General features: G+C 30.2%; 2 protein-coding genes across 2 annotated transcripts; one reads left to right on the top strand and one right to left on the bottom strand.

Annotated features, from left to right (window-relative positions):
- Window positions 1-762: 762 nt before the first annotated feature.
- On the top strand, window positions 763-7,274 carry LOC131634201 (uncharacterized). Its single transcript, XM_058904856.1, has 6 exons — window positions 763-1,863; window positions 5,081-5,136; window positions 5,233-5,463; window positions 5,944-6,232; window positions 6,382-6,578; window positions 6,895-7,274. Exons 1-6 carry the CDS (start codon window positions 961-963, stop codon window positions 7,046-7,048), a joined length of 1,830 nt encoding a protein of 609 aa, XP_058760839.1. The 5' UTR covers window positions 763-960; the 3' UTR covers window positions 7,049-7,274.
- Window positions 7,275-7,396: 122 nt separating this feature from the next.
- Window positions 7,397-9,487, bottom strand: LOC131634202 (B3 domain-containing transcription factor VRN1-like). Its single transcript, XM_058904858.1, has 7 exons — window positions 9,348-9,487; window positions 8,826-9,255; window positions 8,606-8,724; window positions 8,238-8,511; window positions 8,063-8,155; window positions 7,903-7,967; window positions 7,397-7,829 (listed from the first exon to the last, which is right to left on the bottom strand). The coding sequence occupies exons 1-7, from the start codon at window positions 9,402-9,404 to the stop codon at window positions 7,566-7,568; spliced, it is 1,302 nt and encodes a 433-aa protein (XP_058760841.1). The 5' UTR covers window positions 9,405-9,487; the 3' UTR covers window positions 7,397-7,565.
- Window positions 9,488-17,988: the final 8,501 nt, after the last annotated feature.

Below are 17,988 nucleotides of genomic sequence, written 5' to 3'. Positions count from 1 at the left end.
TACCTATGTGTAAAATTTGAATTTAAATTATAAACTTGTGAATTTATTTATAGTATGATATTTTCAAAAAATTTAAGTGCTAGTTATATTTTGTAGAGACTGAATCATCCGGTTCCATAGATTTTATACCTATATAATTTTGTTATAACGACCGGTCTATTCAACCGAGTTATCTGGTTTAACCCGGTTTAGTCATGCAGTTCGACTAGTGACTCGGTGGTTCGACCAATAAACCAGTGACCCAGTACCCTCACCGGTTTAATATCCAGTCCGGTTTTTAAAACACGGCCTAAAAGTGTGCTCCTCTCAAGGTCTTATGTTTGAAATCTGCCAATAACAAATTGCATATTAAAAAAAAAACTAATCAGAACAACAAACATAAAATAATTTTACACTAATAATTTTATAAGAAAACATTAAAATTAAATAAAAAATTAGGTAGCCAGAATAAGTAAAATACTATAAATTTGACCATAATTTAGAGTGGAAATAAATTTATATTAATTATAAATAACAACAATTAAATCTCTGATATATTTTGAAGCACTAGAAAGATATTATAATATCTTTAATCTTAAAATTTGACCAAACAAATCTTTAATCTTTAAATAGATTATTACTCCTCTGTCTCCCATCTCACGTGACTAAGAGCCAATTTATTTATTCATCTTGTAATAGAAAATTTCTAAAATCAATTTATTTTAATTAAAGAGAAATAAGTATTAAGTACCACTAGCAGCATAAAGACCACGTCCGTCTTTATACTTATACATTATCTGACTTCTTCCCTCGTACACTCCCCCAACACCTTTGTCAATATCCCTATTCCATTCTTTTTCATCATACATCATTCATCACCAAGTTATCATTTTTGGACTCAATCAATCACGTTAAATACCAATTCATTGGCTCATTCTTACACTATCTTCCTCATTTTCTTCTTCCTCTTTCCACATAGAAATGGGTTCTGAGGTTGAACAACCCATCCCAAACCAAACAACAAACACAAACATTATCAAACCCAACGAAAACAAAAACACTAACGGTAACATTTCCGTTGCAAAAACTCTCTCAATTGTCCAACCTCATTCACTTCTCCCAAAACCAACACCACCACTCGCTACTTCAAATCAAAACCAAAACCCAAACCCAAACCCCCCAAACGACGTCGTTCCATCAAAATTCAAAACCTTCTTCCGTCAGCGTAGCAACAACCTGTCGTCAGCAATCTCGCGAACGATCTCGTCTATAAAAACCTCAATCGAAGACATAAACGACAAAAACAACTCGTCGTTTAACGACGTTACCGAATTCAAATTATCCGGTTTAAAAGTAGTTGTAGAGACGAAAAACGACGCGTCTTTGGGGAAAGTTCGAATCACACTGTTTTCGAAATCGAATTGCAGAGACTGTTCCGCAGTTCGAAGATTCTTCAAAGAGAGAGGATTGAAATTCATTGAAATCAACGTCGATGTTTACACCGAAAGAGAGAAAGAGCTGAATCAAAGAACGGGAAATTCAAACGTTCCGAAGATTTTCTTCAATGGGAAGCTGATTGGAGGATTGGTGGAGCTGAACGCGATAAGGAAGAATGAAGGCGGTGAATTGGAGAAGAAGTTGATTGAAATTGCGGATGGAAAGTTTTCCGGCGATGTTCCGGTGCCGCCGGAGTATGGATTTGATGAGGCGGCGGAGGAGGTGGTGGAGGTGGAGGAGGGTGAGATTGTGAAGGTTGTGAGATTGTTGAGGCAGAGGTTGCCGATTCAAGATCGGTTGGTGACGATGAAGATTGTTAGAAATTGTTTTGCTGGGAGTGAATTGGTGGAGTTTCTTGTTCGTCACCATGGATATATTCATGATGAGGTATGTTATTATTATTATTTTTTATTTTGTTTGATAATTTTGATTTTTTTTAGTTTGGACTTTTTATTTCATATTGTTTTTTTGATGACATTTTCAGTAGTTCAAAAATTGATATTTGACATTTCAAAATAAAAAAATGGAATTTGTTTTTGTTCATATTTTGATTTTAAAAGAGTATAATATTTTAATTAAAAATAATACAGTAATATTTGACTTTTTTGTTTTTTTTAGTTTTTGTTAAAGAAAAATTGATAAAATAGTTAATTGATAGGATTTAATGGAAATACACGGACGCAGTGTAAAGCGGTGAAATTATAACCGTTATTTTTGTAGACGTTTGACTTTTTTATTAAATTATATATAAAATATTTCTTTTTAAGAATTATGATGTCCTGACTATGTAAAATATTTTATACTTGCAGTACACTATCATTAAGCTCTAATTTGTTTATTATGTTTATTTTATGGATTGGCTTAATACATCTCTAACTTAATTTTATATTTCCGCTTTATTTTTTAACTAAAAAAGGTAAGAGTTGATTTCTTAATTTCACTTTTATTATTTTATTTAGTTCATTTTATTAATTTTTAGTAAAATAATGTTAAGTTGTATTGTTGTGAATGTAGAAGTCTTAAGGTTTAAATATGACTCAAAATTATAAAATAGAGTTTATTGTGATATCTTTATGGCACATCCTTAATTGAAACTTTACATTATAATACAAATAAAGTTTTTGCCTAATATATTTTTATATTGTGACCATCTTCATAACACTTAATATACTTTTATATATTTAATCACATTTGAACTAATTTATTGTACATCTATATTACCAGAACTTAATATCATAAATTGATAGAAGACACGAAATAAAATAATCAAAATGAACTCAGAACATTAAATTAAATTAAGAAATTTGAGAACTAAATATGACATATGTATATTATTTTTGGATAAATACTAGTTTTTCTTCTTCTTTTTTTTTACAAAATCAAATACTAGTTTCTAGAAGTATATTTAAATACTGGTTTCTAGAAGTATATTCAAATACTAGTTTATTTATATATTTATTTATTTTACACAATCAAATACTAGTTTCTAGAAGTATATTTAAATAATTTTATGACATTTTGTAGTAAGAATTAGAGATTTATTTGATATTAAAATAATATTGGGAATTTCTTTTGGTAATATATAAATTTTGGGATTTTTTAATTTATAAATGGAGTATCTCGGGCCTTGTAAAATTATAATTTAAGATTTTTATTTAAGTTGGAAGGAATATCGGACACCCCATTCAAATACTTTTGGATAAATTTCTGAATGTTAAAATAGATAAAAAAGTTTTCAAAAATTAGTTTTATAATAAATATATAATCTATAATTAATTAATTAATTAATTAATTATTTTTGTAATTGTATCGTGAATAAAATTTATGATTTAGGGTTTATGTGCATCAAAAGTATAAAAGAGTCACCCAATCCCATCACCATTGTATATATTTCATAATATAGTTATTTAAATATATTTCCAAATTTCCTCAATATATATATATATATATATATATATATATATATATATATATATATATATATATATATATATATATATATATATATATATATATATATATATATATTTCCAAATATTTAAATTGTGAGATCAGATTTTAAGTATTATATTCAAATTAAATTATTATTTATTTAGTTGTATATTGTATATATGACTTGATTTCCTTTTTATTTGTTTATTTAATCTTTAATTAATATTTTATTTTATTTTATAGTTTATATACTAAAAAATGAAATTAGTATCTATTTATTCGCTCCACAAGCCATACATAGTGTCTTTATGATGATAGATATAATGAATATAGATGCGAGCAAACGTATTTTAATTTTTAGGTTAAATATGTTTTTGTTCTTATAAATTATTAAAATTTGTTTTTGATTGCTATAAAAAAAATTACATGTTTTGGTACCTATAAAATTATTATGCACGTAATTTTAATCTTTGCTGTTAAACTAATGGGAAAAAAGGAAATGCACTGACAGTGTAAAGTATTTTTACACTGTCAACCAATGAGAGACATGCATCAGAATAAAGTCCATTTTTAATTTTAAAAAATTGTAATTACATGGCAAATTAAAGCATTTTGATTGGTTGTATGTGTAAAACTGATTTACACTGACAGTGCACTATCTTTAAACTCTAAACTAATATGCATTTTTGGATAATTATTTTGGAGACATCTTTATAACATTATAAAAATTTCTTGAAAAAAAAACTCAAAGTTTAATTTCTAAGTAGTGCTTTTCATTACTTTTATTATTATCTTTTAAATTTTAAAAATTTCATATTTAATTTTTCTCATTATAAAAAATTCTAAAATTTAATAAATTAATATTTTACAGTATTCTAAAAATGTATGAAAAAAGTTATTTAAAATTTTAAAATTTAAAGGATAATAAAATAATTTTAAAAATTTTAAAAAACAACAAGAATTAAAACTGTATACATAAAAATTTTGTAGGACTAAAATATATTATTAGTTTAATAGGAACTAAAATTAAAATTAAAGATATTTTTAATAAACAAAAACATATTTAATCCTTTTAATTTCTATTCTGTCCACGTCCTCACAATATTTATCTTTTATTTTAGTATATATTAATTTATATAAATGTATGATTGTAATTTAAAATAATAAACGATTATTAAATTATTATATATTTTAAAATAATTATTTGTTTATTTTATAATTTTAATATAATTATTTGTTTATTTTATAATTTTACTATAAAATATTTGAAAATATTTTTAATTTTTGATCTGATATTTCAAAGTCTTACATGTAGAAATGGAAAACATTTCCTCAAAAAAAAAAAACTTTGTTAATTTCTTTTGGTGAAATTACATGGAAACTTCCTAAATTGTTTTAAAAATTTGAATTAGTCATGCGGTTTACATCATAATATTTATTATTAGATTGATAAGTCCGCTGAAAAGAAGGACTCTTTGCAAATTGCAGTTATATTGATATTATACGTTGTTTGATTTGATTTGCTTAGTTAGAGTATTGAATTTGTCGTTTTGTGAATTGATATTTTTAAATTTTGTTTCAGTTTTACAATTTCAAACATTGTTCCCTAATGTTGTTTCTCTGACCATAATGTTTCATCTAAATGATATTTCATTCCAAATCAAATGCTTAGGCTGTTGAGGTCGGAAATCTGTTATGCGAAAAGCACTTCATCAATCCAGTTTTCGGGTGAGAAAACAACCTTTGAAACCAAACAGACTAAAAATCTGGTTTTAAGTAATGTTTATTAATTTTATTTTTGTTATTTTCATCTTTTGTATGTAGGGAAATTGATTTCGAGGAGGGAAATCACTTCTACCGATTCCTTGAGCATGAAGCTTTTATCCCAAAATGTTTCAATTTCCGTGGTGCCACAAATGACAGTGAACCGAAAAATGCAGCTACAGTTTGTGATAGACTTACCAAGATTATGTGTGCGATTCTTGAATCTTATGCTTCTGAAGATAGGAGACGTGTTGATTATGTGGCAATCAGCAAAAGTGAGGAATTTCGAAGGTACTGTCGTAAAACTTGTTGTTGATAACTGCTAGTCTTGATATGACAGCCGTAAGGTTGCTTGCAACACAAGTAACTCCTTAGAAAGTCAAGTTAATGGGTGATACTGGCACGACCCTGACACATTTACTTGCATTCAATTACTTCCATTTTCTTGAATCATTGTTAAGAATTACGTGTTAGTGTCAATGGATATGGACTACTATATAAACCAAAGTTAAGTTTTTTCTTACAATAGGAACCTAACATATTTAGTTGCATTCAATTCCTTTAATTTTCTTAAATTATTGTTAGGAATAACATGTTAGCATCAATGTTTAGGGACAATTATATACACCGAAAGTAAGTTTTTTCTTATAACAGAAACCAGAAGGAGTATAATGTAGCAGTGATTCATTTCAACATTACCTATAAGAATGAAATCTAGATTTTGTTACTTCTGATGAGTATTATTTTGTCTAAAGTTATTTTAAACTGCAGGTATGTAAACATGACTCAGGATCTGCATAGAGTGGATCTCTTAGAACTATCTGAAAACGAGAAACTCGCCTTCTTCTTAAATATGTACAATGCCATGGTTATCCATGCTATGATAAGAGTAGGGTGTCAAGAAGGTGTGATTAATAGGAGATCCTTCTCGGATTTTCAGTATTTGATCGGAGGACATCCTTATTCTCTTGCGACTATTACAAATGGAATCCTTAGAAGCAATCGGAGGTCGCCTTATTCCTTAGTCAAGCCCTTTGGCGGTAGAGACAAACGGCTAGAGGTAGGCAAAATTGGTCAAACTTCTAATCCAAGTATTGTGTTTTTTTCGATTAATTTTGTTTTTCATGTTTATACTCTTTTGAACCATGATTGATCTGAAAGCGTGAGTAGCCAATTTATGATGAAATTATTGACTTATTCATGCTACAGGTTGCAGTTGTCAAAATGAATCCTTTGATTCACTTTGGACTTTGTAATGGCACAAAGTCAAGCCCAAAAGTGAGATTTTTTTCACCTTGTAGAGTTGCAGAAGAATTGAGATGTGCAGCTAGAGAGTTTCTTGAGAATGATGGAATTGATGTTGACCTAGAGAAGAGGACCCTTCATCTCAGTCCAATTTTTAAGTGGTAAGTAGTTTTTGAACTTCTGCAGTCTTGGTTTTTTTTTTCTTTTTCTGGTAGAAATGAGTATCCTCTGCAAGTAATTGTAGAAACTAATCCCTCAAGCCTGAAAGGACTACAATGAACGGCAAAACTCTATCTCAAGAGAACTTAACACTGTAGTGTGCCCAGGACTAAATTCGAATTTAAGACCTCTGATTAAGCCGGAAGAGATTCCTTATCATATCACCCAAGTGCTCTTGAGTATTGTCCTGTTTTTGACTAAGCTTGTCAATTAATTTCTAGAACCATGCTTATGAAATATTTATTTATTTATTGGCAGGTACAGTGCAGATTTTGGACATGAGAGAAATGTGGTAAAATGGATAATGAACTACTTGGATGCAAACAAAACAGGTCTTTTGACACATCTCTTAGATGATGGTGGCCCTGTTCATATATCATACAAAAATTATGATTGGTCAATAAATTCTTGAATAGTAGAACTAGGCAAAGGAAACATATATCTATTACATTGAATTTTACATGATGTCCTTTTGTACATATATCTCAGGAATTTGATTTCTCATTGTGCTGAAACAGTGCAGAATATAGATATGATGTTTTTTGTGTAAACAGAAAGTGTAAAATCACTTTGACAATGCACAGTTTTGATACTCAATTCTGATACACCCATTGATGTGCTAGATTTCTTAAATCATATAAAAGCAAAACTATTTAGTTCAAAGACATACAGATTAGAAACCTATTTAATTTTTTCAAAATATTTAAAAATTTGTCATATTAATTAAAAATAAAATCTTTAGAGTTAGAAGAATACTCTCGAGAACATGTATTTCTTGGCACCCATGTATTTCCTGTCACGGACCGACCCGAGTCTGTTACAACATTTATGAAAGCATCACAACTCTACGCCTCTTTTACCAGATATAACTGAGAATTCATATGAAATATATCAGTGCTTATAATAACAAAGCATAAACAAAGAAACATTCAAACAGATCTAACATCTTCTCCTAGGTTGTTCCTTTCAAATGAAACCTTAAACACACATTTGTTCTCATCGACCAACTCAAAGAAACAAATATCTCCTGCCTCCAATTTGCATTCTTTCCTAAATTTTCTCCAACCTGCATACAATGTACTGTGTGTGGGATAATAACTCAGTTTCACAAACCAAGATTTTTCTTCCACTTTCAACTCCAAGAATTTTCCATGACATCCAACATGTCTATTCATAAACGCATTTGGTACACACTGCAAATAAAAACCAAATATCATTAATTTCTGTATTTAATCACAAACTATACCTTAAGTTAATTAATCGTACCGGGTATGATGAATTGACAACAACTTCAAATATATTCTTTTTAGTCACACTATTGTCTTCTAAATCTGCATAAACACAAATAATAATTGAAAGACCTCTTTAATTTTTTTTAAATATTTAAATTAATAATAGTATATTACAACTTTAGTTAGAAAAATACCATCCAGAACATGTAACTTTGGACAGCTCCTAGAAGTTTCTGGAATGTCTTTTCTCTTTGCAATATTATCACAAGATTTTCCTTCTTTGTAACCTAGTAATGAAGTTGGAGAAAATTGATTAATATATGTTGATAAAATATTAATAAAATAAAAAATTATTAAAAAAAAAAAAACCTTTCAACTTCTTCGAGCTTGGATCTTCTTCTCCTCGAATAATAGTAATAACGAAGGAAGGTGGTTGGAGTTGAATCATCTCAAATATACAAACATCATTAACATGCAATTTATACTTTTTAACAATCCTTGTCCAACCGCCACTCACAATAGATCGACTATAGATATCATCAAACTTGATTTTAACTTTCATAGTTCCGTCTTCACCGACTCTCATAGTTGTCGTACCATTGAACTTGTTCAAGTATTCCCTAGAAAAATCAGTTGGTATCCTCTGGTTTCATTCAATTCATGGTTTATTAGACATAGAAAAACTATAGCAACAAACATTCTATCGCGATACGATATTCATATGGCCAAATACTTACCAATCTATAGTTTTGGATAGAAGATGGTGTCAATTTAACTTCAAACCTTGGGTTCTCATTCATAGCTTCGGTTGTTTGACACTCTTTAGACATCTCCGTCATGCTTCCTATGCTAGTACCTTCATGCATGGTGAAAAAATAATCACTTTTTTTAAATAGTAATATGTAACAAGCATATCTTAAGCAACATGCAATAGAAAAGAAATGCAGATGAACTCACCTGAAATTTTTTCATGTGTAGGATCAAAATCCATACTTTTTCTCTTGCCATTAACTTTTTTCATTTGAACATGCTTGGATGGTTCACTCTCATCTAAACTCTTATCCCTATTGTCACTCACTTCAATAACGTCTTCAGCTTCTTTTACACCTTCATCAACTTCACTTACAAATTTTATATGGGAATAATCTATTTCTAAAGTGGTTGTGTCATATATTTTAACCTTAAAATGTGATTCACATATAAATTTAAAAGTTAAAAAATAATTACATTTTAAAAATTTTGCAAGTTTTTCCCAGTTCTTTTGAAACCAAATATCACCGTCACGTTCAATCCAAAATACTTTGTGTTCAACTCCATTTGGTAGAATAAGTAACACCGGATTTGAAATTCCTTTCCAATATTTCTCCACGAATTTCTTCGGAAGTCTCTGAAACAAAAATAGATAAACATTTTTATTACAAAAATAATGAAATATATAAATCTGTATAGATAAATGAAATTTCTTTCTCATATACTTACAATCTCCTCTTTGTGATTCTGCATGACCTTGAAAAATCGAGGATGGCGAATGGCCATGATTCAAGGGAAATTAGAGAAATGTTTATGGCTTTCAAGCAATGTAAAGAAAAGGTCCATTTATCGATGCCCACTATGCAACTGTATCTTTGCAGTAGTAGCTTTATAGAGCCAAACTCTTAAATAGAGTTGAATATGACTAGTTAGGTTTGTGTTCCCGAATGTTTCCAACAAGTGTGACTAGATTAGCATTGGATGCATTTGGAACCGTGAAAACATTTAAATTACTTTTGCATGTGTTATTTGTTTCTACTTCCCAACATTAAATTACTTTTGCATGTGTTCTGTGTTTCCACTTTCCAACATTTTTTTACTACATTAGCATGGCATGGATATGTCATTCTTACACACTGATCAAAGGATAACCATTCACAAAGCTGTCAAAAAAAGTTGTGATACAATATATATATATATATATATATATATATATATATATATATATATATATATATATATATATATATATATATATATATATATATATATATATATATATATATATATATATATATATATATATATATATTTTCCATCCTTGTTTACGAGAGGACTCCCCACACAATTATTTTTTATGGTGTTTTTTTTTAAATTAAACTTTGCGAGGGGCTTAACCCCCAGCAACAATATTTTTTTTGCCTGGGGTTTTACCCCTGGCTAAATCCCCTGGCAATATCCAATATAAATATATCACTAATCTCTGTGGACACGATAAATTCCCAGATAAATATTTCCAAAACTTTTATTGCTTGCCGCTTTACCCCCACACAATGCGTACAATTAATTTTCACCAAACCCCACCCACCATGTGTTGGTGCGGTAAAGCGGCAAACAATAAAAGTTTTGGAAATATTTATCTGGAAATTTATCGTGTCCACAGAGATTAGTGATATCAAACTGCCATTCAACAGTTTCCGCAGTTATGAGTTTAGATTAAATGGGTTTTAAGTAAAAATGGAAAATATAACATATGAACATAAAATAAATACATTCTTGATAGAGAATAACTTATCTGGTTTGAATCTAAACTAATCCTCACAAATTTAGATTTATCACTCCGTTGAACTCAATCAATGTCCATTTCTGCAACACCAACGAGAGTTCAACTATATTGATCTTTCGACGATGTCTCAACCGATCGAACAACACAGAAGCATTAAACTCCGATATTATGTGGATGTTAACCCAAACCCTATGTCTAGAATATAGAACTAACAAGTATTCTCCTAATCAAGATTCACGAAGCATATTTCTATTACAACATAAATTCGAAGCGGTTAAGCAAAAAGATCAGAAAAACACCGATTAAGATTTGTAAAGCAAACTTTATACAACTAGTAGAAAGAGTAACAAACATCGATGTGTTTAGAGTAATTTCCATACAAACTCAACAAAAGAGAAATACAAAGAAAAGAAAAGAAGAAAATCAAACATCTCACGATTTATCATCGCCGATTGATGAGAAATAAACTCCCGAATCATCCATTTGCAAGTCCCAACTGTTGTTTCCATGCTAAATCTACCAAAAATGGAAGGTTGATGAGTTGGGGTTCAAAAATACCCAAAACATAACCTAAAAATTGTGTTTTTGGCCCTTAAAACGTGTTTCTGTCAGCACCGCTTCGCCCGGCGGCTCAACACAGCAACTTTTCACATTTTTTTGGTCAGTCAGGCTCGCCCGGCGAGCCCAAAATTCGCCCGGCAGAACACACCAGAAACAACAAAAATTCTGCACTGTTTCGGCCATAACTTGAGAACCGTAACTCCGATTTGCGCCCGGTTCGAAGCATTGGAAAGCTTATTCAATGCTCTATCTAACTATGAATAAATATCAATGCTTGTATACCTACAAAAATGAGATGAAAACAATTAAATTCAATGATATTTACACGATAATAACGTAAACTATACCAAATATTCACTAAAGTTGAGGTTTATTGATGTAAAACAAATGAATTAAGCCGATGAGTGCTAATTATTCACACTCAAATTTACAACAATTTAGCACTCATCACCATGTTAACTCATCTGTAACGTAAACTTTTTCTTCTCTTTATCTTCTATCTTCACAACTCTCCTCCCACTCCATACACTACTTCCTCTCTCTCATTCACATTGTTTCAAGATCTTCTTCTTCTTTCATGGGTGGCGCTGCATAAAAATTATCTCATCTCCAAATTAAAAATTCTTGAGGTAATCTTACTATATAATTCAATTTTAATATTTATTTTATATTTAGATTTAAATTATAATATTAATTTTGTGCTGTTTAGTATTTTTTATATCCATAATTTTTTTTAAAAGAGCAATATTTTGAAGAAAAGCTTCAAAGACTACACCAAAGTTATTTTCAAATAATGTACACATGTAAAATTTATAAATTTTCTATGTATGTGTGTTTATGATGGAGATATATTATGTTTATAATATATATAGATTTATTGTGTTTGTAATATATATTTTAAAAACAGTATTTTATTTTGTATGTATATATATGTATATTTGTAAACTGTTTCTTTAATTTTTTTATTTACTTTTTTTTCGAATTTAATATTTTAAATACAGTTTATTTAAAAACAACATATTTATTGATTTTGAAAACAATATATTTACTAACTTTTTTCGAAATTAGTAGTTTAAATGTAGTGTAGTAATATAAATAATATAATTTATGTTAAGCAATAAAAATAAGTTTATGTTTAATATATTTGTGTGTTAGTAGTAAATATTATAATATCTATTTAGAAATCATTTTTTATATATTAAAAAATTAGAATTTTTATATACCATAAAAATATTATTTTAAAAATATTTAGCCTTTTTATTTGTATTAATAAAAAGAGTTTGTGATATATATTTTAAAAACAGTATTTTATTATGTGTATCTATATATTTTAAAAATATTTAGCCTTATTATTGTAATTTTGTATGGAGTTTAAATATTTGTTTAAATATTGATTATTTATATATATTATATTAATTTCATTTTAATTTAAATTATATATATATATATTAATTTAAATTATATTATAATGATATTTTTATTTTAATTATTAGGTATGATTTGATAAATTATATATTTTTTCAAATGGAAAACATATTGCCAGGGGCTGTTCCCCACGCATAACGAAAAGTACTGCATTTTGCGAGGGCCTTTTCCCCAAGCAAAATAAAAGTACAACATTTATGAGGGGCTTTTCCCCAAGCAAAATATCTGACGCAGTCTGCGTCCTTCTTGACTGCTAGCTGGTGCCTACGTCTGTGTGCTGTATAGAAGAAAATTGGTATTTCATTTAGCGAGGGGGTATGCCCTTGGCAATTTAGTGAAGTGTAGAGCTCCTCGGTAATTAATTTGCGACCCCCTGTTTTGCTAGGGGAGTTGTCCCCTCGCAAGTTTTGTAATTGTGAGGGATTTTTGCCTTTAGTGAGGGGGTTAGCCCCTGGCAATTTCCAATATTTCTTGTAGTATATATATATATATAACATTAATTTTGATGTAATTCAATTACATAGTAAATTATTATATAATAATCTCAAACTTGATAGATATGATCTATATGATAATATGTTACAATCCAACGGTTGATTTTGAAAAATGTTTATTTGAAATAAAATTATTCAGCGAGTGTAACTTATGGTGTAACTCTTCGGGTGTATTTTGATCCCTTACACCTGAAGAGTGACACTCGCTCATAACTTCACATCGGATAAATATTTTTAAAATCAATCGTTGGATGTTAATTTTGATGTAATTCAATGACATAGTAAATCAGTGCGAATTGACTGGTGTCGTCTGTGCGAATTGACTTCGGATTCCTGAATTTTTCAAGATTTCACGATCGCCCTCTAATTCATCGGTTAAAAACCTTCTCATGTATTCGAATATAGAACAATATAAATCAAATACCAAGATTTTTTGCGTTTGATCTAATCAAGCAACGCCTTAACTCTGATTCCCCTAATTTCCGGATCTCTGATTCATACGGTTCAGAGTAATGGTTGGATGTAAGGAAAATCATTATGCCGCTGCATGAAAAGTCGCTGATGTTGCTCAGGCATTGATTAATCAATCGCCTCCTCCTCCTCCACAAGGTGTTCTGAATCCATAAATTGAAATTATACTGCATTCGGATCTATTCCAAACTCCTCTGATAGCTAGATCTATCCTACCGCCTCAAATTGGACATTAAGTTCCATCTCCAGATTCATAATCTGAAGCCTTACCTGGTTTCCAAATGTTAAGAGCTAACCTTGGATTGCAATGTGCTAACAAGGTGCTGAATAATATGTATAACATCGTTTAGCAGCAGAATTTGCAAGTAATAGAGGAAATGTTACATCGCCTCGAAGAAAGTGTTGGAACAAGTTTGGTTATGCAACTATCCTTGAGTTTTGATGATAAAAAAAGCTTAATATGTATAGAGAACAATTTTGTACTATAATAAATTTGTTAAGTACGCAGATCAAATAAAATTGATTTTGACTCTGAAGAAGTCAAGTATGGACAAACCATACTATGAACAAAGCATATATGAAGTCTGATCTACTAAGAAAAATCTTAAGATTGTCAAAGTCTGAAGTAAGCAGACCCTAAACGGTAAACACACTCTGAACCAAAAGAAGAAATAAATGTGTGTTTAAATGAAAGTCAAGCATATGGATTACCAATTATATACCTTTGGAAGAATCTATTATAAATGACTCTAAGAAAGACTATGATATTTCAAACCTCTGAAGGCTAAAGATCTGAACTCTATAGACTCTAAAGTCTCATTTTCACCAAATTCTAAAGATAGGATATGAACTCTACTCTAACTTCATTAACTTGTATTTGAAGCCTCTGAATAGAAGATAATGACTAAATGAAGAATATGTGGCAAGAGTATAACCACTAAAAGATCGAATATTCTTTTCACTACTCTAAAAATCTGAAAAAGGATTGTACTATTGTACCAACTTGTTTCCTCTCGCATCATCCGCTCAACCACTACATGCTACAAGTGCCACTCCACCATGGTACTATCAAATCTTTTCATACAACTATAATTTTAAGGATATTCCAACTTCACCTTCAAATGGATCTATTCTTCTTCTGTATAAAGAGGTCTTGGAAGTTTGAAAATATTATATATAAGAACAACAACAAAACACTGAAAAAATGATCAAGTTCATTCTCTTAGAACATTTTTTCTTGATAATATTTCTTAAGTGCAATCTCTGATTTTAATTTGTGTATCTACTTATTTTGAGAAACAACTTTGTAAACACACTCTTGTATTCTTAAACTTTGGTTACATTCCTTGAGAGACTAGAGGGTATAGTCAGGATTCTCAAGAAGTCTTTGACAAGTTGTCATTGAGGTTGTAATTCAATATTTGATTAATGGATTAGGTCTTTATTGAGAAGGAAGAATTACCTTAGCGAGTGGATTAGAGGTAGCCTAGTTAACAGTGAACCCGGATAAAAATACTTCACCCTCAGATAAAGATACATTTTTGAAACACAAAATGACAGCTATTGAGAATGATAAAGATCACTACTCTACTAAACCACCGGTATTTGATGGAGACAAGTTTGATTATTGGAAGGATAAAATCGAAAGTTTCTTCCTTGATTTTGATGCAAAATGGTAGGACATGGTCATAAATGGCTACACGCATCATTTAAATGAGAATGACGCCAAATGAGTGATCAACAAAAGAAGAACAACAACAATTATCATAGGTTCTAAATTATTATGTTGAATGCAATTTTATACACTGAGTATGAAAAAATACCAATAGAAACTCTACAAAGTATATATTTGATTCTTCTATAATGACTCATGAAAGAAACGAACAAGTTAAAGAAACCAAAGCTTTAACCTTTATTCAAAAATGTGAAACTTTCAAAATGCAGGATGATGAAACTGTTGAGGACATGTTTTCAATTTTTCAAATGCTTGTAGCCGACTTAAAAGTTCTAAACAAAGGCTACACTACTGCATATCACGTAAAGAAGATCATCAGAAGTTTACCAAAGAAGTGGACCTATGGTGACTTTTCTTAAGGTGTCCAAGAATATGAACAGTAAGACTCTAAAAGAGCTTATAAGCTCTGTAAGAAGTCATGAGATATAGCTAGAAGAGGATGAGCCTTAACTAACTAGAAAATCTATGGATATAAAACCCAAAGACAAGGCATAAAAGGAGAAGGCTTTACAAGCTAAAGAAGAAGAAGATTCTGATGAAAGAGAAGATAAGCTTTCTCTTTTCTCTAGAAGAGTCAATCAACTCTAGAGGCAAAGACAAAAGAATCCCAGAGGAAATAGAAGAACATGTGGGCGTTTTGATTCAACATTTGGGCAAAAGAAGTATGGTGCTAACAAAGATGTCATTTATTTTGAGTGCAAGGAATCTGGCCACTACAGAAACGAATGTCCCAAGTTAAGAAATAAAAGCCTAAGAAAAATGTCTTCAAAGATTAGAAGAAAGTTCTGATGGCTACATGGGATGACTCTGTGCCTTTAAAAAAGGAATATGAAGAGGAGCAAGCTAACATGGTGTTGATGGCAAGCACAAAAGCATCCGACTTTGAAGGCAATGAAGAGTAGTGTTTGAGTAACTAATCTTTATCTCACTCGAAATTCCTTACCTTCAGAGTCTGAGTAGATAATCTTTCACTCTGGTTTAGAATCTGAGTCAGACTCCAATGAGGTATTTTCTAACTTAACTCGTTTTAAAGTAGAGTTGTGTCTGACTAAATTTCTGTAAAAGTATCAGAGAATTTAGAAAAGGTACAAGGATTTGAAATTTATTTATGTAACTAATTATAAAGCCCATAGTGAGCTAAATAAAGAAAACTCCACTTTAAAAGACAATTTTTTCCAGGAGCATCTCAATCCGATGTGAATTCAATTTTTACCTAGAAACTTCCAGTAGCTGCTCACTGTCATGCCTTGTGCACCGGTGACCACTCTCACCCTCGTCGGCCTTGGGCATTACATGCCCACCAACCCCCTATTTAATCATTCCTGAACCACATTGTACTCAGAGATGTATGCTCTGATACCATTTGTAATGCCTTAAACTACTTTTAGGATTATCGACTGCCTCCACAAACCAACACAGGTCTTTTCGACATATTTTTTCCTCACTCATAGGCTTTATGGGAACTTTCCCAAAAGGTCACCCGTACAAATACTACTCTAAGTCTTGCACGCTAACTATAGAGTTCTTATTTTTAACGCTACCAAAAAGAAGATGCATCTTATTGGTATAGGTAGTACCAATCAATCTTTATAAGCCTTCATTCAACCATGCAGTTCCATACCAACACACTCTCAGGATCCTTCTCATTCTGAAGTGAATTCAATTTTTACCTATAAGTTTCCAGGAGCCGCTCATTGTCATGCCATGAGCAGTAGAGACCACTTCCCACCCTCGTCAGCCTTGGGTGTTACACCTTTTACCTTGGTTGAAAAATAGGTTTTACCTCGATTTTCAAGCAAGTTAACGAAGGGTGTCGTGAAAAGTCTTAGGGTATTTTATCGGTTTATAAACAATTGATGGTTAACATGTAAAGTTCAAGGGTTTGATCCCCAGGGAGATCCTTTTTAGAATTCTGAAACGGCGAAAAATGCCTTTCTTTTGATTTTGACTTTCCACCTATGGGTATAACACTTTTTCACCTTGGTTTAGACATAAAACCGATGGGTAAAACACGATTGAGTTTATTAAATCTAATGTTGATTTCTTATTTCACTAAATCCTAATTGAACATGTAACTTCTCAAAGTTGGTTAGGAAAGTAATAATAAGAACAATAGTGTTATATTCGAAGAACAACTTACACTGATTAATGTTTGTCAAGCATTCTACAACTCATCATTCATCTCGCATTCTTTAATGTTTAAAATCTCTTCAATATTTCAAGTTCTTTATTCAAAAAATTCCTTTTCTATTCATTCATTCATGAAAGTATAAAATTTGATGCTTTGAAAAATGAACAAGTATGAAAGAAAGTTAAACGAAAACTAGAAGTATTGGAGATTTTGACTATAAAGAACATGAGATGATTGATGAGTTGTATAATACTAGAAAAACATTAATTAAGGTAACATATGTTTCAAATACAACATAATTTTTCATATGATTAATTCTAAAATCTATTTAATAGGTTATATTTTCAAAGAGAAGTTAATGAAGCAAAAAAAAAATCGACATTAGATATAATAAACTAAACTCCATGGAACCAGATGAGAGCTACACATAGAATTGAAAAAAACATAAACTTAATATCAATACCAACCTAAAACTCAAACTAAGTAACAACAACTAAACTACCACATATAGATTTTCATAACTTTGGGCAGTAGATCAACTAAACAACAACATATAGATTTTCATAATTTTGGATAATAGAAGAACTAAATAACATCATCAACAACAACAATGACAACAACAACAACACATAAGCAACCAGTCTCAACAACAACAACATAAAATCTTTAGGGTCTCAACAACGAGTCTCAGCAACAACATCAAAAACCTAGAACATAAGTTTTTTTAAACAACAACAACAACAAGATAAAACCTCTAGGATTTCAGG

Source organism: Vicia villosa, unplaced genomic scaffold, assembly GCF_029867415.1.
Source record: "Vicia villosa cultivar HV-30 ecotype Madison, WI unplaced genomic scaffold, Vvil1.0 ctg.001256F_1_1, whole genome shotgun sequence".
Lineage (NCBI taxonomy): Eukaryota > Viridiplantae > Streptophyta > Magnoliopsida > Fabales > Fabaceae > Vicia > Vicia villosa.
This window is presented reverse-complemented; position numbering and strand designations above follow the sequence as displayed.

Bases quoted from the DNA above. Each gene is read 5' to 3' on its own strand.
- LOC131634201 (XM_058904856.1), top strand. From the start codon at position 961: ATGGGTTCTGAGGTTGAACAACCCATCCCAAACCAAACAACAAACACA. The intron at 5,137-5,232 runs GTGAGAAAACAA...TTTTGTATGTAG, and splicing joins TTCATCAATCCAGTTTTCGG to GGAAATTGATTTCGAGGAGG. The intron at 5,464-5,943 runs GTACTGTCGTAA...TTTAAACTGCAG, and splicing joins AAAAGTGAGGAATTTCGAAG to GTATGTAAACATGACTCAGG.
- LOC131634202 (XM_058904858.1), bottom strand. From the start codon at position 9,404: ATGGCCATTCGCCATCCTCGATTTTTCAAGGTCATGCAGAATCACAAA. The intron at 9,256-9,347 runs GTAAGTATATGA...TTTTTGTTTCAG, and splicing joins AGAATCACAAAGAGGAGATT to AGACTTCCGAAGAAATTCGT. The intron at 8,512-8,605 runs GTAAGTATTTGG...GAATGAAACCAG, and splicing joins CTATCCAAAACTATAGATTG to AGGATACCAACTGATTTTTC.